Here is a 22310-nt window from a genome sequence, read left to right on the forward strand (position 1 = left end):
GATTTTCCAAAGTCTGAAACAATGCCAGTAATAGGGTTTTTCCACTTCTTGTTTAAAAAACTTGTTTGGAGACACTGGGATAGTTCTGTTGGTTAAGCGACTGCCTTCTGTGCAGGTCATGATCCGGGGGTCCTGGGATCAAGCCCTGCGTTGGGATTCCTGCTAGGTGGGAAGCCTGCTTCTCCCTCTCCTTCTGCCCCTCCCCCTGCTTTGCTTTCTCATTCTCTGTCAGATAGGTAAATAAAATCTTTAAAAAACAAACCAAAAAAGCTTGTTTATATTAACATATAGTGGATTTATTGTAATTTTTTTAGGATTTTTTATTTATTTATTTAACAGAGAGAGAGATCGCAAGTAGGCAGAGAGAGAGGGAGAAGCAGGCTCCCTGCTGAGCAGAGAGCCTGATATGGGACTCGATCCCAGGACCCTGAGATCATGACCTGAGCCGAAGGCAGTGGCTTAACCCACTGAGCCCCCACCAGGCGCCCTTGTAATTATTTTAAATGAGTGAATAATTGTTTTCTTCTATTTTCCAATGTTAATTCTCCATACAGTAAGCATCAATAAGATATAACCCACATCAACAAAACTAAAAGGTCAGGGTGCCGGGGCACCTGGGTGGTTCATCACCTTGGTTTCTTTCGGCTCAGGTCATGATCACAGGGTCATGAGATCGAGCCCCCACTCCACCCACCTCACTCCCAAAGGGCTCTGTACTCAGTACGGTGTCTGCTTGAGATTCTTTCCCTCTCCCTCTGCCCCTCCACCCCACCCATCCACTTGCTCGCTCTCTCTCTCAAAAAAAAAAAAAAAAGAGAGACTATAAAAAGTTTAGAGCTGGCATTCTAGATATTGCCTAAGTGGGTGATAAGCCTTGATATTTATTGCCTTTGTTTCTGTTTCAGACCAAAAATTCAGTATTATTTTCACCTAATTATTGCATCTGTCTTTTTCACTTTATGTAAACCAGGTACTTCACTTTATATTATGTAGCAGAAATAGGCACTTCCTTGATGACAAGTTGTGAAGTTTTTGGATTTTTGTCTTCTGTCTTTTCAGGGCCATCTGAATTAGAGATGAACATGGGGGGACCTCAGTACAGCCAACAACAAGCTCCTCCAAATCAGACTGCCCCGTGGCCCGAAAGCATCCTGCCTATAGACCAGGCATCCTTTGCCAGCCAAAACAGGTAAGTCCTGAGCACCCACGAAATCCAAGAGAATCGTGGTTCATGGTGAGTTCTGGAAGTTATTTGAGACCTCTGCCGGAAGTTACTCTTTTTCTTCTAAACAGTTGGTCCTGGCCAGTTTTCATGTATTCAGACTAGATCATCAGTTATTGGACAGGGGATGGGGTATAGAGGAGAAATCCAAAAATCAGGGAGACCTAGGGCATGTCTTTAAAAAGTTATGATTTAGTTGGAAAATAAGATGTACATTAATAACTGCAATAGAAAGTAGTATGTACTATAAATACCATAAGAGGAATAAATTGGGAGAGAGCGTCCAACTGGAGTGGTTGGAGAAGGCTTCCAATCCGGAAGGAAAGATGTACTTCAGGAGGCAGGTGGCAGGAAGCCAGTCCAGCCGGTCAAAGCAGCACAGTCAGAGCCTGGAGGTTGCAGAAACAGCTCGTGTTTAGGGCAACTGAGAATTGTCTAGTTTTCTGTCAACATATATTTTACCACTTAATATGTAGCAAAGGCAGTACAAGAAGACTTGGCAAGAAGAGGGATTAGTAATAGATTTATAGAAGGTCTTAAATCCCAAACTCTGAAGAATTCAGACTTTTTCATTAAGTCACTGAAAAAGTTTTTTGAGAAAGGAAGTGTTAAGTGATCATGTTTGATTGAGATTTTTTGGTTCGGATTATCAGTCAATCATTTTTCTTTGTGGGTGATCTTTTCTGTCTACTTGCTTTTGAAATACTTTTGGTATTTTCTGTGTTGAACCTTTACTACAACGTGTCTCAGTGTGGATTGATTTATACTGCTTGGTACTGGGTGTATGCTGTACTTTTTTTAATCTGTAGATTCATGGTTTTCATCAGTCCTGGAAGATTTATAGCCATTATCTCTTTATATTCTACCCCCTCTCTATTTTCTCTATTCTGTCCTTCCGGGATTCTGGTTAGACCTATGTTACACCTTTTCTGCCAACATGGGATTTTTAAAAATTCTGCCCTCCAGGAGCACATGGGTGGCTCAGCCAGATAAGCATCCAACTCTTAATTTCAGCTCATATCAGGATCCCAGGGATGTGAGATCAAGCCCCGAGTTGGGCTCTGCACTGGGCATGGAGCCTGCTTCAGATTCTCTTTCCCTGTCCTGTGCCCCTCCCCCCACCCAAATAAACTCTGCTTTCTTAATCTGTGTATTTTCCATCTCGTCTCTCAGTACTACATCAGGATGATTTTTTATCCAGTTCTTTATCTCTTTAGCTATGTTTAGTCCGGTCATGTTTTTCATTTCTATAAGTTGTATTTGCCTGGTCTGCTTTTCACAGCCTCATTGTTTGCTTATTTTTGTGGTTCCATCCTTATATCTTTAAGCATTACATTCATCATTATTTTTCTGAATTTCTTTAATTCCAATGTCTAGATTTCTTAAAGGTCTAAAATCCAATATTGACTCTCACTTATGAAGGCCTATTTCCCTGAGTATTTTGGTAATCTTGCATTGGAAGTTCGTAAGTGTCTCTTGGCCAGTGAAACATCTAAGGTCGAAACTGTGGACACTTCCCTTAAAAGCGAATTTGTAGTGCTCTCTGCCAGGGGTGGGGATCTGCTCCAGGTTCCCTCAGTTCAGTCCAGCAGCCTCAAGTTAACTTTTATTCCACTTTGGCCCAAAACCCTAACTCTCTTACTGCTTTATGGATAAAACACACCTATCACCAGTGGCTCAGGATGCTCAAGTTTTAGCTCACAGGTGGTCTTTTATTTCTGCTTGGCTTTTTGAGAGTTCCACTATTCCCTGCAGACCAACATCACAATTATGTTCTGTGCATAATTTCGTTGTTTTTAGTGGTGCACTGAAAGCACATGGTGCTCAGGTGACCTTGAGCCCTATGGGATGATACCACTTGGCTGGTTGGTGGGTGGCAACAGTCCCAGAGAGATAGAAGGCTGAGCCAGAAGGCACTGTAGGAGCTTAAAGGATGCACCCACAGTGTTTTCCAGAAAGCAAACTTGTTAGAAAACTTAAACTATAGCAAGCTGGCCTTGAGGTTCATATACAAGGAGTTGGAGTTGAAGGCTCAATGAGGACCCTACTGCAGAATGAACATTTTGTCCCTTGGGGATTATTCTGGTTTAAAATAATGTAATATTCTTATCAAATGCACAGATGATGAAAGGCAACAGGGTTTCTGAAATGTCATAAAGTAGAGTACATTTCCAGAGTTTCTTATTATTTTTTTTAATACAGGTTTTAGGGCACCTGAGTGGCTCAGTTGGTTAAGCATCTTCTTTGGCTCAGGTCATGCATGATTCCAGGGTTCTGGGATTGAGTCCCACGTTGGGCTCCTTGCTCAGCAGGGAGTCTGCGTCTCCCTTTCTCTCTGGCCCTCCCCCTGTTCATGTTCTCTCTCAAATAAATGAATAAATAAATCTTTTTTAAAAATAACAGGTTTGGGGGCACCTGGGTGGCTCAGTGGGTTAGGCCTCTGCCTTCGGCTCAGGTCATGGTCTTGGGGTCCTGCGATTGAGCCCATCGGGCTCTCTGCTCAGCGAGGAGCCAGCTTCCATCTCTCTCTCTGACTGACTGCCTACTTGTGATCTCTCTGTTAAATTAATAGATGAAATATTTAAAAAAAAATAATAACAGGTTTCGGGGCACCTGGGTGGCTCAGTTGGTTGAGCATCTGACTCTTGGTTTCAACTCAAGTCATGATCTAGATGCTGTGTAGGTTGTAAAAGTATTTGTAATTGCCCAAATGCAGGGTAATAGGTAGGCATTTTTAAAGTTGGGATTGAAAGTCTGGATTGGTGTTTTTCCCCATAAGCCAGTCATATTATGATGTCTCTAGGAAGTGACAGACGTGTGGTATGCCCAAGTTTATCACATCAAGCCACAATGCACCGTACTTTTCTGAGTATAAGGTATGATATCCTGGCTTCATCGGGAGCCTTTTATTTTCGTCAGCTAGAAATTTACTGAACCTATGCAGTTTCAAGTACTGGGGTAACACGGAGATTTAAGATCTCCTCACTGGGTACAGTCCAAAGCTGATGTTTTTAACATAAATAACAATATCAGTTTTAAGTGGAAAAGAGAGGGGGAAGCCTGGAATGACAAGTTGTGGCCTTGTAGTGGTGTAGAAGGTATCTTCTGGAAAAAGATCAGTTGCTGGGGCTCATGGGGAAGTTGTGGACGTTGAGTTTTGGAACGATCTGGCTTTACCAAAGTGTATGTATACTTAAATTCCACCACCACCATCTGTCCAGGGACATAGACATTTTCCTGGAGAGCTGAAATAATAATTTTGAATCAGCTCAGTAAATAAAATTCGTTTTGGGAAAAGGAACCTGACAACTTTGTATAAGGAGAACTGAAGAGAGGCTGACTCGACAAGGGCCTTGACCAGAGTAGGAAGTCCTGGAAGTACTGTTTGACTTTTCAGTCTGCATCATACATTGGTTTGATGTTTGGTTTGGTTTGGTTTGGGTTTTTTTTTAAAGATTGTGTTTATTTATTTGACAGAGAGAGAGATCACAAGTAGGCAGAGAGGCAGGCAGAGAGAGGGGGAAGCAGGCTCCCTGCTCAGCAGAGAGCCTGATTCAGGGTTCCATCCCAGGACACTGAGATCTTGACCTGAGCTGAAGGCAGAGGCTTTAACCCACTGAGCCACCCAGGTGCCCAGATGTTTTTTTAATTAAGAAAAGAAAAGCATGGGACAAAAATGGGTTATTTTATTATGCTGGAAATTGTTTTAAGTGCAAATAAGCATTTGCATTAGTTTTTTTTCTCCTTTATGCCTTTGGATGTATCTTTCCTAGGGTGGCTTTGTCTTGCAAAGGTGACTGTGCCTCCCTTCCCTTCTGACACTGGGTTTCAGTCTGTTGCAAAACTGGAGACTCTGGGTTCATGCGAACCCTTAGCCGTCCCAGACTTAAGAGAGTAGATCTCAAGGGCACCTGGGTGGCTCAGTTGGTTAAGTGACAGCCTTTGGCTCTGGTCATGATCCCAGAGTCAGCAGGGAGCCTGCTTCTCCCTCTCCCGCTCCCCCAGCTGAGGCACATGTTCTTTCTCTCTCTCTGTCTCTCTCTCTGTGTCAAATAAGTAAATCTTTTAAAAAAGGAGTAAATTTCACTTTAGCCTGCCATCAGTGAAGGGGTATGCTTGTGTGGGAAGAAACAGAAGTTGGAAATTAGGGAACAAAGCTAGACCAAGAAAATCTTTTAATGCCTCATGTAACTAGCATTTTTAGGGAATGAGGTCCCATGTATAAGCGATTTGATAAACAGACAACATCCACTCTTGGCTGACTTGTACTCTCTTTTTTCACGAAACTTACCCACATCCAAATGCTGGTCATTCCTCTGGGGAAGTTCCTCCTCCTGTTGCTACTGTCACATGTGGTGTTTCTCTTCCTTGTTGCCACTTTTCTACATCTGCTCCTTCCTCCTCCCACTCGGTAAGTGTGGCAGCAGAGTGACCCGATCACCCTTAATGTTTCAAAACTGAATTCTGGAAGGGTGCAGATGCCGGAGAGGCAGGAAGGGCCCGGGGAACCGTTTTCACTAATGATGTCTTATTGAGGAGCCAGGCAGTGACAGGGGAAGAGGCAGGTGGAGAAAAGGCCCCAGAACTGCAGAGCACGAGTGAGTGGCAGTTGCCTTTAGCAACAGGAGACCCTTTGAATGGACCCAGTTGGCTGCGTCACACACCACTTGGCGTGTGGTGGTGGCTGCATAGCCGGGTTGCGGTGGTGGGAACGTGGGCTTGGAGGCAGTGACAGCAGGTGAGCAGTGTCATCGAGGGTGCGGTTAAAATTGGGCAATTTTCTTTGCAAGTTACTAGGGATAAAGGGAGGGTATTAATTGTTTTTTAATGCACTGTATTATAACTGTTTGAAATTAATTGTTGGCTTTAATAGTCAGCATTTCAGGACTCTAGGCCAGAGTGGCATGTTAAGCTGTCTTTAGAAAACATGGCCTATGAAAGGGGGTTAGAGAACTTCATCCTTTGACAGATCTATTCTCAGTGACTTAAAAATGAAGCTGCTTACTCATAAACTTTTCTTTTCTCCAGAACATCACACGGTAACTCTAAGTGGACAGATTAGACTCTTTTGGCAAAATACAAGTATCATTTTCCCTTCTGATATTAAACTAATTCAGAAGTTCTTTTTAAACACCCCCCACAACTTGTCAATTGATTTAAATTATAAGAGTTTCATACTCCATAGAGTTTGGGAATTTAGTGTTATGGTTATATCACCGATGACCTTATGTAATAAATATAACGTGTACATTTGTGATCTATTTTTCTTGAGTCTCTCAGAGAGGCCAAGAGCCACACTTCCTGAGGACTTTAAGAAATGTTCACAAGGCCTGCTTATGCATGACTAAAAAGTTTCCTATTAGTCCAGCCAGTGTTAGTCTAGCGACAGCTGAATTCAAAAACATTAATGTACCTTTTATGCTTCTAGGTCTCTAGTCTCTCCCAGGTGCATCATCAGAGCCTCATATGAAATAAGGCTGTTCCGTCAACTTTGTGTTTCCTACTAACGTTCAGAAAAATCCTTTGAATTACTTCAAGGCAGAGTAAATACACACACGCCTGAGACCTCTGCGCACGTGTGTGGCAGTACGGGGATCGGGCAGCCCTGAACCCATGCAGGCCCGTGCTGGTGTCCCTGCACCGCGGGATCTGCTCCTGTGATCCCCGACACGTGGCTGAACGTCCCTCAGCCTCCACATCACCGGCTTTCCTTGTGTATCTCTTATTTTTAGAAGTATTTTTCTTATTACAAGACGATTACAGTTATTTATTTAGCTTTACCAGCCTTAAAGTGGGGGCAGTAACAACAGAAATCATACATCCCATGCCTCGAGTTGGGTCTGGCCTGTGTGAGGCACTGAACAAAAGTGTGTCTGTCACTGTGACTTGTCATTTGGTTCTATGTCTGGCTGGTACAGTATTTTATTACGAAGACCCTGGACGCCAACTGGTTGACTTTTGTCAACTTTTAAGAGAAAGCAAGTGTTCTCTAATCTGCTTGCTTCTCCCCGGGCCCGAGGTGAAGTCTGTCTCCTTACAGGCAGCAGTTCGGCAGCTCTCCAGATGACTTGCTGTGTCCGCATCCTGCGGCAGAATCTCCGAGTGATGAAGGGGCTCTCCTGGACCAGCTCTATCTGGCCCTGCGGAACTTCGATGGCCTTGAGGAGATTGACAGAGCGCTCGGGATACCCGAACTGGTCAGCCAGGTACGTGCCGCGGGGCACTGGTGGGGGCCCAGCACTCTTGTGGGCACAAGATTGTCCATTTTCTTCTATTTATGTTGATCTGCAGTCTGCTTTTTAGAGTGCCGCTTTACCTCCTATCAAACTAACTCCGTTTTCTTTCCTGCCCTCCTTGTTACTGTCACATAAACTTTTGCCCAAGGATGGAGAACACTGAAAATGTGCTTTACATATAATTTGGGTTATTGAGCTGAAAGGCAGAAAGACAGGGCTGGCTCACCTAATGACAGGGAGGGACTCACGAGGACCAGAGAACGGGGAAGTCAGGAATGGAGCATTGCTGCCCCAATGACCTAGAACCCTTTCTTCTAAAAAACCCGTCCATATCCATGATCATCTTATTCAGTCTTTACATTTGTGGGCTGGTGATAGGAAGCTCTTGTGCTAAACGAATACTTTGCACTTAAGTTAGCAGAAGTCATTTTAGAAGTAGCTGCAGTTCATTAGTCATTTTTACCTTTGTGTGGGTTGAGCCCACAGTAATTTGGGGGATATTTAAGCATAAATGGGAATATAAGGGAGTTAACCAGTCTTAATGTGCTTATTTAGCTTTCCTCCTCCTGACAATTAGTTGGTTCAAGGAATTCTCTGCTTTAAAGAGTACTTTATAGCAATAATACAATAAACCTCACGCAGTCTCATGCAATTGCACCGTATTTTCTGTATCTGGCTACCCGGCTAACCGTGCGCGAAGCAGACCTCCTGATTGACTTTGTAAAGCATATCAACAGCCACAGATTTAAAAGAACGATCGCAGTCTCGGTACCGTCTTCCTCTTTTTTCAGCACAAATCATCTTTGTTTCTTACTGTTGAAAAGGACCTTCCCGTGTCCACCCTCCTTCTCGGGCACGTGGCGTGTCAGGAGGGTCTGTGTGAAGGCGACGCAGAGCCAGCAGAGGCTTCTCCGAAGCACAGAAACAGTATTGTCATCGTGCCCGCCGTGCAGCAGACAGGGGGTGGGGGTGAAGATTGTCAATTCATATCGAGAAGAGCAGAATGGAAAGAAATGACTGGAGAGGTTACATGATATAACCTGAAGTAAATCGAGAAAGGAGCATGGAATTTAAATATTTCCTGTGTGGCCGGCTGGCTCTGCTTTAGCAGTAGTTAGAAGTCGGCCTCGTTGGTATTGTTATCCTCGGGTTTGCTCCAAGTGACATTTAAAAAATGTGGCTGTTGGGATTGCTGAGCAACCTATAGCATTATTTTTGTCAAAGCTAGTGTCATTTCATCATTAATATTTTTAGTCTCCTTTATCTCTTTCTCTTCTGTTTTGTCTCATCACACCTGTCGGGTATAGTATTATCATATTAAACTGAATTACAGGAACATTATTCAGTGGAGTCAGGAAATGGAGAGTACAAATGGATTTATTTGTACACATCAGAGTTGTGTGTTTTCTTTAAAAAGGGAAATTATTGGAGCACCTGGGTGGCTCAGTGGGTTAAGCGTCTGCCTTTGCTCAGGTCATGATCCCGGAGTCCCCGGCTCGAGCCCCTCACTAGGCTCCATGCTCAGTAGGGGAGTCTGCTTCTCCCTCTCCTTTTCCTTCTGCTTATTCTCTCCCTCTTATTCTTTCCATTTAAAAATGGAAATTATATAATTAAATTTCTTCTTAGGGCACCTGGGTGGCCCAGCCATTAGGCATCTGCCTTTGGCTCAGGTCATGATCCCATGATCTTGGGATCAAGCCCCACATTGGGCGTCTTGCTCGGTAGGAGGACTACTTCTCTTTCCCCCACTCCCCCTGCTTGTGTTCCCTCTCTCACTGTGTCTCTCTGTCAAATAAATGAATGAAATCTTTAAAAAAAAAAAAAAATTCTTCTCTGTTAAAGATGGGCAAATATTTAAAGTTCTGAGATAGTTTTGTAAGTGTGGTTAGAACAATAATTCAATAATGAATGGTTTCCCCCGGGGTAGGTTCCATCCACATTTTTTCAGAAGGCAGCAGCCCCAGGCTCCTGCTCTGCCTTGGATAGACTGGTCTGAGTGAGGCCTAGGACACGACTAAGCTGAAGATAACTTAAAGAGATGCCTTTCCTTCCCTCCTTATATCTGGAGGTTTGGAGCAATCCACCCAGAAGTAGAAGGAAGAGAACTCCCAGGTGCTCCTTCATGCCCTAGACACAGACACTGAGGCGCTCCCCCTGGCATTAGTTCTGGATTTTCTACACCTGTCTCATTCTGATCCAGATAAATAAGACAGCCTAAGAAGTCAAGAACAGCAAACACATCAAATATGTCTAGGAGATAGTAAGATGGGGGCTAACTATAGAAAATTCTGTCGGCCATAGAAGACAGTTGCACCAGGGCAGTGTATCATGCTGGCGAAGAGCTCAGGCGCTGGCTCATAACCGGAGGGGACCCACCGCTTACCTAGCCAGAGGGGCCTGCTGCAGCTTGCCTCTTGGCTCCAGGTCTCAGTGTTTGATAGCTGCAAAATGGGAATAACCGTGGTGGGCACCCCAACACAACAGATCGCAGCTAGGCTCCAGGGTGGTTGTCTGGCTATAATGATTGATGCAGGTATGAAAAATGAGCGAGAACATGTAACACTTCTAGGGGACATGCACATTTAAAGTCCGGGTCAGTCTCTGACTGGCGAAGTGAGGAGGAGTTGCGTAGTCAAGGCCTCGTTCTCACTTCCTTTGGAAGAAGCATCGCTGGGAGTCCGGGCCAGCCCCACTTCTGTCCTCACACACAGGGGCGTGTTGAGCAAAGATACTCTCTAGGAGGAAACCAAGTACCTTGAGTCGTAAGTGAGGAGAGAAAGCTTCAGCTATGTGACCGTGAGAGAAACTCAGCTGATGTTGACTCTGCTGTTTCCAGTGGTTTTCCTTACTGGTCTGGGTGGTGTCTGGACTTTCTCCGCAGAGCCAGGCAGTCGATCCGGAGCAGTTCCCGAGTCAGGACTCGAACATCATGCTGGAGCAGAAGGCCGCCGTTTTCCCGCAGCAGTATGCGTCTCAGGCACAGATGGCCCAGGGGAGCTATCCTGCCATGCAAGACCCAAGCTTTCACGGCATGGGCCAGCGGCCGAGCTACGCCACACTCCGCATGCAGCCCAGACCTGGCCTCAGGCCCACCGGCCTGGTACAGAACCAGCCAAACCAGCTGAGACTCCAGCTGCAGCACCGTCTCCAGGCCCAGCAGGTGCACTCTCGTGGGTGCCTGGGAAGGTGGGCGGCCGGGGGCAGTTAGGCGTGAGAGGGCATAACCATCCTATGTCCTTGGGGAGGACTGGACGCTCGTCCCAGCCCTTCCAGGATAATCCTACATCTCCTGCTCTTGCCTGCTTTGCCGGTTTCTCTTCTGTCTCCCCAGCTAACTCCACTCCAGCCCAGAGTAGCTGTCCGTCTGTTTCAGTGTTTCCCAGCCCTGTTACTTATTAACAGTGTAGCCTTGAGCTCTCCAAGCCTCCGTTTTCCTGTCTGTAAAATGGGGCTGTTATGTGGTGTTGTGCAATGTGTACGTGAGTAAAAGGACCTCACGTGGTTTCTAACCCAGTGTGAGCCCGCAGGATAACAGTAGCTGGAGTCCAGAGTCCTGCCCCGTGACAGAAATAGTCACTCTTAGCTGAATGGGGACAGAGCAGTGCTGCCTTATGGAACACCTAGATAGCTCAAGCACACGTGTTCTCATTGAAACGATGATTTCCAGCAACAGTCCAAAATACCTTCTCTGTTTAAGCAATGTGAAACCTTACTGATAGTTAGCTTTCTAAGGGAATTCCGCCATAAACTATGTGGTTTCAGTATCTAATGGCATTCGGAGGTTACACTGGGGAGGGTGATCTCTCAAGAAAAGTGATTTAAAATATACTCTGTTTAAAAAATATATTGATTCTTCTGTGTGCATGCATTTAGAATCGCCAGCCGCTTATGAATCAAATCAGCAATGTTTCCAACGTGAACTTGACTCTGAGGCCTGGAGTACCAACGCAGGTAAGGAGCAGACCAGCCGTCAGCTTTCACGGCATCTGTTGATTTTCTGTCACTTCTTCCTCCTTGATATTCGGTGCAGAGTCACTCGGAAGCCATCTGACCCAGATCAATGCCATGGATCTGTTGTGTCATTCACATGTCCATCTTGCCTGCCCCCTTTTTTAAAAAAAAGATTTATTTATTTCAGAAAGATAGAGCAAGCTAGCATGCATGCTTAGGAGAGGAGCAGAGGAAGAGAGAAACTCAAAGCAGACTCTGAGCTGAGCTCAGAGCCCAACACAGGGCTTGACCTCGTGACCCTGAGATCATGACACGAGCCAAAACTAAGAGTCGGGTGCTTAACCGACCGTGCCGTCCAGGCGCCCCAGCCTGTCACTTTGTAGGTCCCTCCTAAACACCGCCATCTTCACTGCCAAGTACAGTCGATTCCCCGTATTTACTTTGGTTGCGTTCCATAAAGTTAACGCAAACACTGAATTAGCGAACTGGAGAAAGAAAGGGTTCGGTTCCCGCCGGCCTGTGGTGATGACATCATCCTCAGTCCATCAGTACAGAACCCTGTTTCTCATGGGTGTTTGGGTTTGAAGACACTTTATGTGATACGTACTGTTGATGCGCTACTCCCCACCTTGCCCCCATTTTAGGCACCGATTAACGCACAGATGCTGGCCCAAAGACAGAGGGAAATCCTGAACCAGCATCTTCGACAGAGACAGATGCATCAGCAACAACAAGTTCAGCAGCGAACGTTGATGATGAGAGGACAAGGGTTGAATATGACCTCAAGCATGGTGGCTCCTGGTGGCTTACCAGCAACTCTGAGCAACCCCCGGATGCCCCAGGCAAACGCACAGCAGTTTCCGTTCCCTCCGAACTACGGTACTGGGCTTCCATCCCCACCACCTTTACCAGTCCTTTCTCCCCAGTGTCCCCAGTCTTGGGTCTCAGCTCCGCCCTCACAGCTGTTTGCATGGCTCCCAGATGAGTCTGTCTAACCAGGGAGTGATAGGCAACCTGGGAGGACAGCTGGGGCCGGTCGGGAGGCCCCAGGTCCAGCACAGTACCTTTCCGTCTCTCAGCTCAGGTACCGCCTTTTCTCTGAGTGCAGTTCTTACTTTAAGAGTGACCGAAGTAAGTGTGTGTGTGTACAGTCCCTCGGTTGTGTGTGTGAGTGTGTGTGAACACACGTTTCTGTCAGCGTTTGGACACACGGGGGCATAGTCACGTGTTTATGTTTGAAAACCTCTGAGTGTGACTCAAACAAATCAACAGATACGTACAAAATGTTGAAAGACCTATATAAATACAACTATTAGACATTCTGTAATTTTTGGAAAAAAAGATGAAGCTTTAATGAATCGATAATTTGTGAGAAGTGTTATCTAGAAACCCCAGTGGAAGGCCTCTTGGTTTTCTTCGTGTTGGTCTGTTGTTTAATGTCAGTCTTAAGAGACAGACGTCTGATGTCATAAACATTAATATTTGTGTGCATGTCATGTTCAGTAAATGGTTAAATTATTGATAAAAGTAAGTGCTTAATCTTGTTCCTATTCTAAATGATTTTACCTATCTTTTGCCAGAGTTATCTATAAAAATCCAGTCTATGTGGTGCTTACATTCATGTCTCTTGTTTCTTTAAAGAAACAGATACTGTGCAGCTTTTTCTATGTAATCATAAACTTCTCTTTCACAGCTAATCTAAGTATCAATTAAATCTGCATGTTGTACACAACCAGCAGAAACACGCTTCCCTTACTGTCCTGAAATATCCTGAGTTGCTGCCTTTGTTTTGAAGCTCCTTTCCTCTGTGTCCTTTTTGATGACTTCGAAAAGTCTTCTGAAAGTTCTCTCCTTGTAGCGTAAATGCCGTTTGCTTCTACACTAACAAGAAGCTTCGATAGAATTTGTCTGATTCTTGCTCATCTTAGATAGCACTGAAGTACCATAGAGCCCTTTCTAAAGATGAAACAAGCTAATCGTGATGCAGTTACTTATTTTTAAAAATGCATTGATTTCATGACAGAATGACATGATTCAATAAAAAATTATTCAGGTGTTAACTTTTTATATACAGCTGAACTTTAATCTTATCTAAAGTTTATAAACAACCCAGTTATACTGATACATAAAAATGTAAAGACTGTTTCAGGTAAAAGAGAAATATACCTGTTTGACTCATTCTTGATTTGGAGAGGGATAAGGGGACAGAACAATATATTCTCCATCTCTAGTCATGGTGGTTAACATGGTTCTTAGACACCCTTGTGACCACTGTAGAGAAGTAAGATATGGAAATTTCTTGCTTCATGAATTATATCCCATTTTGGAGTCTCTTCAAGGTGTATATAATTAACCAGCACATGATCAGGTATTTGAAATTAATTTTCTATGTGTATGTTAATTTGAACATTCTCCTTTTTTCTCCCTAATCTCTACCATAACACTAACAATCTCCTTCCAATTTCTGTTTTGTTTTTGAAGGAATAAGTCAGCAGCCTGATCCAGGCTTTACCGGGGCAACGACACCCCAGAGCCCTCTGATGTCGCCCAGAATGGCGCACACTCAGAGCCCCATGATGCAGCAGTCTCAAGCGAATCCAGCCTACCAGGCCTCCTCTGACATGAACGGGTGGGCGCAGGGGAATATGGCCGGAAACAGGTATGCCATGTTTCTGTGGCATTTTGATATAAATGATCACCTGTCTCTTTTCTATATTTTTTTTTTAAACTAAGTAAGCACTATGCCCAAGAGGGGCTTAAACTCACAACTCTGAGATCAGGAGTCACTTGTTCTATGGACTAAGCCAGCCAGGTGCCCATCTTTTCTGTTTTTTTCTTAACTTTTTTGCTCAAGCAAGCAATGTCAAATAATACTAAGGAAGTTTACTTTTCCTAGGCAGAAGTTGTCAGAACTTACAAAAGCTTAGCATATCTTTTCCTTAGGAGTGAAAGGAACTCCCCTCAGAAGGTATCACCCCACCAGTTTAAGCTAGAAACTACTCTGGATGGCAGTGCCCTAGAAGCCATCCTTTATCAGTACATGTAATAAAAGCAACCAGATAAAAAGCTTGTCAGGTGCAGACATGAAAGTGGAAACTAGATCTCTAGACCTTCCCAGTGACCTTAGGAAAAGGAGAGGAGCGTGGTCACCCCTGCAGCTTCCTTGAGCACTTCCCCTTACCATTTCGGACTTCACCCCTGCTGGCTGCCCCACCCTGGGTTCTTTCAGCCTAGACTTACTTTCTGAAGTAAATGAAGTAACTGCCTGAGAAGCCAGCGTGCAGAACTGCCTGCCTGTTTGCCCTACAAGTCTTGACATTTTCATCTTTTCCTTGGGTTCTAGCATGTTTTCACAACAGTCCCCACCACACTTTGGGCAACAAGCAAACACCAGCATGTACAATAACAATATGAACATCAATGTATCCATGGCGACCAACACAGGTGGGATGAGCAACATGAACCAGATGACAGGACAGATCAGCATGACCTCAGTGACCTCCGTGCCTACGTCAGGGCTGTCCTCCATGGGTCCCGAGCAGGTGAGCACCCTGAGAAGCAGCCCACTGTCTTCTGATCAAAACTTTTTGCCTATTTCTGCACTCAGTGTATCTTGCCATGTACTTAACATCTACCATCAACTCCCACTTTTACTTTGATGAGTGTTTTCTCACCTTACTTTCACCTGTGTTAGTGCCATTAACAGAAATACTTGTTAATGACGAAATAAACATGAAAGGATTCTTGACTGCTCAAGGATCTTTGAAAGCATTTAACTTTGTCACTTAAATTATTTCAGGAACTTAGCAGTATCTAAAGTGAATCTCTAAAAATGGAATGGTAATGTGCTTCTTAAATGGCTTTATTTTGGATTTATAGTTTAAGAACTGATTTTCTTCTAAATGAAAAATCAGATGAATCGCAAAGGCCGACCTTACTGCCTGCCAATCCCATTAGCTTTATTCCCCACTCCATCCCCCCCGCCCGGTCCCCATCCAGGTAGCTTTAAATGCTACATTACACGTGCAGGGAGACTGACACCGGTCATCCAAAAGCTATTCTAGTCATGATCTTGAGGATGTGAGTGCCATGATTTTCTGGCCAGTATTTTTAAAAGACTTCTGCTTAAGACTAATCCTGACTAAGGCTGTAGTGATTCTACTATCCCTAAGAGCACACCAACTTCACTTGGTCGCAAAGAGACTCAGCACACTGTTACCTCAGTCAGCCGGGGATTCAGAATCTGAGGCAGCTGATCCACAGGTAAAAATATCAGTTGGCAATTTTTAAATCGTATTTACAGAAGACTTCTTTCTAAAGGGCACAAAATGGCTTGGCATTCTACTACCTCAGTAGTTCACGCAAAGTAGAGATGTGGCAAGGACCCCGAGTGTTACTTCATGTATGGAGAAATTGAGGCATGGAGGGTTTAAATGACTTACTAAGTCACTGACAGAACTGTATATTCCAGTTAGATGATAATTATGAGAATGGTGAAAGATTCAGAGTTTGATCAGGTCTATTTAATCTGATGTTGGTAAACCACAATTTGTGTGAAAATTTTACAGCTCCTCAGCATTTTATTCTATAAGATGTTAATAAAAATGCAGAGTAGTGCGTGAGAAAATTCAAAGCCCTTTGCAATTTAAGAAAGCTCTGTGTGTGTAATAATTTGCACTTCTTGTAGTTGAATTGATGGTGGCTAAATGCTTACTTGGGTAAATTAAACAGACATAATTAAAGATAGACTCTTAATCGTTTCAGTGGAGAAAACATGGTGTTGATTTTGCATTTTCTACAAAAAGGAACCAGTAGTGGTTCCTGATTCTCTTTCTAGGGAAACTATAAAGCCAGGGCCCCTGACATGGTCTAGTCTAGCATGGGTCCTACTCAGCCCATCTGGAAGTAAACTGCTGCATTTTTAATAACCCAGATCACTTCTGTATAGAAACTTGTGCATAGATTTAAACCTTTGAGTATCAGAATTAATTTGAGAAGCAGAAAAAATACAACTGTAGCGTGTTTCTTCAGACAAAATCAGTCCTATACAGTATTAGTATTTGTACCTTTACTAATGGTATGAATGCTAATGAATAGTTCACTTGGTTGTAGAAGATTCCCCCAATTCAGCACTGTTGGGTACTCAGACTTGCTCTTGCTAATCAATAACTAACTTAAATAGCAAAGATACTAGGAGCTTCTCAGATGACTTTAAAGTCCCACATACAAGTAATTAGTATCATTAGAATCAGCCAAAAAGGTGAACGTATTAAGGCATGAAAATGTTTCTAGTATTATTGTCTCTGTCAAATTTCTACACAGAAGGAAAATTTTAATTTTGAAGGCAGTTAATGTGACTTTTATTTTCTTGTTCCTCCATACTGCCCCCCCCATCTGTACGTGGGAGAGTGGATACAGGGATGGAGCCGTTTTTACATAGTCCTCTTTCTCCATAATTCTGTTCCTAAAAACCAAGACAAGGAGGAAGATTGATGGTTGGTTTTTTCCCTAGTACCCTCTTGGACGTGCCACTGAAGGTAGCCACTGTGCTGTCTTGTGCCCTCAGGTTAATGATCCTGCTCTGAGGGGAGGCAACCTTTTCCCAAACCAGCTGCCTGGAATGGATATGATTAAGCAGGAGGGAGACGCATCACGGGTAAGAAATAGCGAAGGGCGAATAGGGTAGTCAAGTGAACTTGGGTATTTTATAGACCAAAACTGGCAGATACATTGTCAGCAAGTAGACTGAAGATCATTGTAACACTTGTGACTTTGAAAAATACCTTGTAATTTTATCTGGCATACAGTGGTTTTCTGTGAATAATTATTTCTTTAAGTTCATTTTAATTGAGCTAATGGTGGTGTTATGAATTAAGAACACTAATTTTGCTCTGAAATGATATTATGATAGCCAAAAAAGCAGCAATGAATCAGTCACGTTTGGGCAAACTTTTATTTTTACTTTTTCTGAATCATGATGTTAGATCTTCAGGAGGATGAAGAGGAGCTAATTGTTCTCTATCCCTTAATTAAGTGTATGTTTATTCTTCTTAAGGGTTTTCTCTATATTTCATTTTGTTTGGGCAACAGTCATGTATATTATTTGTCTATTATCTTCAGCACTTTTTCTAAAGAGAATGATATTACCGTGTTCAATCAAATCTTGAAAAAGTTGGGTACTTAGACCCAACTGAATTGTGTGCCTAGCAGCAGATCCGTTAACAGGAAGGCTCTGGAAGCAGTTTAGCACATAGATAAATGAGCCCGCAGGGGCCCTCTTAAGCTAAGGGATATAATCCTAGCAGTAGATAACTTTTTTTTAAGTTAAAAATTCTGTCTAAGTGGAGAAAATGTAGGATCAATGTTCAATTTCCTACAAAAGAAGTGGATCGTGTGTGGTGTTAATACCTAAGTTTAAAAATTAATAGATCCATGGGGTGCCTGGGTGTCTCAGTCATTAAATGTCTGCCTTCGGCTCAGGTCATGATCCCAGCATCCTGGGATGGAGCCCCGAGTCAGGCTCCCTGCTCAGCGGGAGGCCTGCTTCTCCCTCTCCCACTCCCCCTGCTTGTGTTCCTCTCTCACTGTGTCTGTCAAATAAATAAAATCTTTAAAAAAAATAAAATAAAATTAATAGATCCAGGGTGCCTGGGTAGCTCAGTCAGTTAAGCATCTGACTGTTGACTTTGGCTCAGGTCATGATCCTAGGGTCATGGGATCCAGCCCTGAATGGGGCTCCCTGCTCAGCAGGGAGTCTGCTTCTCCCTCTGACGCCCCCTTCCTGCCCCCACTTAATGTGTGCACACATGTGCACTCTCTCTCACAAATAAATAAAACACTAAAAAAAAATAGAACCATAGTCATGCATTGCAGAGAGGCCCATGGGTGGGGAGTTCTATAGATATGTTCTGTAAGTACCCAGATACACAGCTCATCTAAATGGTTAATGTTGCTATAGTGAATCATATAGAAAATAGAATATATTTCATATTGGCCCTGTGTTTAAACTCTAAATGTGCCATTTTTGAAGTTTGAAGCCCCTTACAGGGCTGGCGTCTCCTTGCTGCCAGTCCTGCCTCCCCCACCCAACCCCTTACCCCACTGCACCTCTACAGAGAGTGGCCACATAACCCACTGATGCCTTGTGTGCAGAAACTAGAAGCTTAAAACCTAGGATGGCACTTCCCAGAGGAACAATGACATTAGTGATAATTAGGCTTCCAGAAGTGCCAGGGAGCTTAACCTCTGGGCACATCACAGCTCTGTGGCAGGAAGAAAGCATTTGGGGCCAGGATCACATTTTCCTCCCTGAACCCACCACCACAGGATGAGACCTCCCTTTGGCCACCTTCAGTGTGACTATGTGCCAGCCTAGGCCAGCACCCCCACAAAGCAGGCACCCATAATCTTTTTTGTTTGTTGAAGATCTTTTTTATTTGTCAGAGAGAGAGCACAAGCAGGAGGAGCAGCAGGCAGAGGGAGAAGTAGACTCCCCGCTGAGCAGGGAGCCACACTCGGAGCTCGATCCCAGGACCCTGGGATCATGACCTGTGCTAAAGGCAGATTCTTAACCAACTGAGCCACCCAGGCATCCCCATAATCTTTGCAGAAACAACCAACCGGTATTGAGCATTTACCACAAGCATGATTGTCTGCCAAGGACTTCATTTAAACTAGATCGCTTAAACCACATCACAACCGTACGGTAGAACTACTGTTTTAAGGGTTTCATGACTTGCCCGAGGTCCCGTCACACCAAGAAGGGAACCCAGGCAGGCTGACCCCAAAGGGTGTATTCCCAGCACCTGCACCCTACCTCCCACTTCCCCAAAGGGGACACAGAGCTCCCGTGATACCTTTCTAAAAGTTTTATGCAAGTAACATTGCAGAAGGCCCCCAAAAAACAAATTGGTTGCTTTTCCTTTCTCTCATTTTATAGATCCTAAAGGGAAAAGAAACCTTCCCATATTCTATAGGACAGGCAGACAGTGAAGATTCAGCTCCGTGTTGAGAAGAGCCCTCAGCGTCAGGCACTAGGAAACTTCCTCTCAGGAGGGAAAAGCCTCTGACGTGAAGCAAGGGAACATACCATTCGGTCTCTAGCGTACAGGGACATGCTGGGCCCATCAGAGATTTAGCCCTTCCCCACGCTCATCGATGAAGAGACTGAGTCTCAGAATTAGGGAATTTGGCTAATTCCACACAGCAAGTGTGTGGGGGTATCCCTCCTAGAAGGGAGGGGGACCACTCCAAGAAGCAGAATGCAGCAGGGACTTCCCAGGCTGGATCGACTAATCCACAGAGGGGTCCTGGGCACAGTGGAGAGGCAGAGGTACAGGGAAGGTGGGCCGGTAGGCCCAGGGTATTCACCTGCATGCACATCCAGGCGCCCAATGGGTGCCCGCTGAAACTGAGATGGAATGATCAGCACCACAAAAAGCAGCTTTCAGTAAATACAGGATGTTCTGCCCATCCCAAGTATCCGTCAGGATGCAGGGTAAGAAGGCTCTGCCTGTTGTCATCTAGCCTGGACCATTCGTGCCCCTCCCACTTTCCCTGTTTTTCCCAGTCCCCCTCTTGAATCATGCTCACACCTCTGTACTTTGTTCGTGTGAATGTTAAGGCCAGAGAACGGTCTGTCAGATGCTCTTGTTTCCTCCAGGGGGGTAATATGTACAGTATATCCCTTCTAATCCATGAGTGATGACTGGCCGTTACCCCGTCCTTGTCACCGTGCTACTGATGTGTGCACAGAGGGCGAGCCAGTCATCTGCAGCCTCTTGTGTTTCTGGAATAGCTTTGTTGCTGTTGTGAATTAAGGAACTGTTTCCAGAATTTTTATCCGTAACCTTTTTCTATTTGTTGAGCTGGAAACCGCTGTGATTCATTGTTAATTGAATCTATGTTCCACTTATCTTGAAATGGAGATTAAAGGGGCGCCTGGGTGGCTCAGTGGGTTAAAGCCTCTGCTTTCGGCCCAGGTCATGATCCCAGAATCCTGGGATCGAGCCCCGCGTCAGACTCTCTGCTCTGCAGGGAGCCTGCTTCCTCCTCTCTCTCTGCCTGCCTCTCTGCCTACTTGTGATCTCTGTCTGTCAAATAAATAAATAAAATCTTAAAAAAAAAAATAATTAAAAAAAAAAAAAAAAAAAAAGAAATGGAGATTAAAAATGTACCTTGCTTAAAGCAGAGCGATTTACCAACACACCCTTTAGAGAAGGGCGGTTATTTCATATCACCAACGATTCTTCCTTTACAAGGACTTAGAGTATGCCTCTGCGGTTTACGTATACTTAGACCAAAATCGTTCAGCTGCTACATCATTTTGTTTAATCCTCATGACAGCCCTAGGAAGTATGAGGGACAGAAAGATTAAGTGACCTCCCCGCCAAAGTGACACAGCCAGATGCCAAGCCAAGCAGCATCCCTCTAGAGATGCGTGTCCCACTCCATGTTCTCTTTCACGACACTGATCCTGCCTGATGGCTGCTTACTGGTGTCCATTCGTGTGAGAGAACACTGCTGCCTTCAAGTGGCTAAGGACAGGGATACTTCTCAATAGAATTTGTTTTTCCAGACTAACTGGAAAATTGAAGGATTTTTTTCCTATTTCAGTCAGAGCCATGGAGTATTTCTATATAAAATCACATAAGTGACACAAATTGGGAATAAAGGTAGACATCAACTGTCTATTACAGAGAGAAGGACGTTCACTGTTCTCCACAAGGAGCTGTAGCCAGAGCAGGTCTCGTGCACACGGGTTAAGCTTGGGGGAGCCACGCAGCTGGCGGGGGGGGGGGTGGGGGCGGGGGGTAGCCCTGTGACCATGAGACTGCACGATCTGGCAGCAGTCTTCCCAGATCTCTCTTTCCAAGGGACTAGGTGAAACTTCCTCTCCAATCTGACTTAAACTAGACCATCTCTAGTGGCCCTGATGTGCTAACTGTGTCTAAAGATCTAAGCCCCAGAAGCAGTTGTTACTCGTGCCCACAGCAACCAACCAGTATTTCCTCTCGTGGAATTCGGACCATGCTGTTTCTGCACTGGCTGGCCCACTCAGTGTTCTGATAGCAGTGACCAGAAATGTATTGTTACGGTGATATCCCCAGCACCTGGCACAGAGTATTTCCTACATGGATAAAATATCTCGGGGGGAAACATAGTCAGTAGCCAAAGAAAAGCACTGACAGATAGAATTGGCGCCAACCAAGCAGATAACCTCCACCGGGGTCTTGCTCACTCCAGCCCTCCATGTTCAGTCATTCAGACTGTCACTGCATAGCAGCCAAAAACTAGCACGAATGCCCCGAGAGCCAAACCCTGCCTATTCAGTTTGCTGAAGCCAGGAAAAAACCCACGGAACCCGGGGCATCTCTCCACAAGGGAGAGCCAAGATGGACATTTTGCTGAAAGTAGGTTTGTACCAGATGATTCTGAGGAAGGAATAAGCAACTTCTGAACTACGCTGTCGAAAAGCAAGGGCAGTTCAGCAACGAGGTATCTTAGTAATCTCGTTGGAGAAGGTGGGAGAGATTGAACTGGTCTGGGATATCGATGGGAAGAGAGCAGCAGTCATTCAGGAGAGATGGGTGATCCACTGCAGTCTCTCCGTCTTCAAAACGGTAGGTAGGATCCGCTGGCCTTTAGAAATAACGCGTCCAGTTAGGACCAGTGCCTTCTGCCTGTCTGCGTCAGAATCAAGTGTAATTCACCCAGATGCCGCCTTCGGGATGGGCAGTATTTAAAATGTATTTAAAAGTACCTGAGGCTAATAATACATTATTTGTTAATAAAAAATTTAAAAAAATAAAATGGCCAGGTATTCTGGTGACCTCATGATGAGTGTTACAACGGTGTTTGATAACAAAGTCAGAGGTACTTGACACTCTTCTCTGTTTTCC

The 22310-nt window shown here is 44.5% G+C and overlaps 1 protein-coding gene across 10 annotated transcripts in view; it reads left to right on the top strand.

The window, feature by feature from the left end:
* NCOA2 (nuclear receptor coactivator 2) overlaps positions 1-22310 on the top strand; it is a 294611-nt gene that overhangs the window by 268425 nt on the left and 3876 nt on the right. For all 10 annotated transcript variants that reach the window (XM_045998826.1, XM_045998843.1, XM_045998790.1 and 7 more), the window contains 8 exons: positions 1060-1189; positions 7263-7428; positions 10340-10618; positions 11332-11409; positions 12054-12288; positions 13891-14068; positions 14753-14951; positions 16976-17065. In XM_045998826.1, the coding sequence (XP_045854782.1) occupies positions 1060-1189; positions 7263-7428; positions 10340-10618; positions 11332-11409; positions 12054-12288; positions 13891-14068; positions 14753-14951; positions 16976-17065 (1355 nt within the window). The remainder of the gene's footprint in view (positions 1-1059; positions 1190-7262; positions 7429-10339; positions 10619-11331; positions 11410-12053; positions 12289-13890; positions 14069-14752; positions 14952-16975; positions 17066-22310) is intronic.

Source organism: Meles meles, chromosome 1 (assembly GCF_922984935.1).
Source record: "Meles meles chromosome 1, mMelMel3.1 paternal haplotype, whole genome shotgun sequence".
In the NCBI taxonomy this organism is placed as follows: Eukaryota; Metazoa; Chordata; class Mammalia; order Carnivora; family Mustelidae; genus Meles; species Meles meles.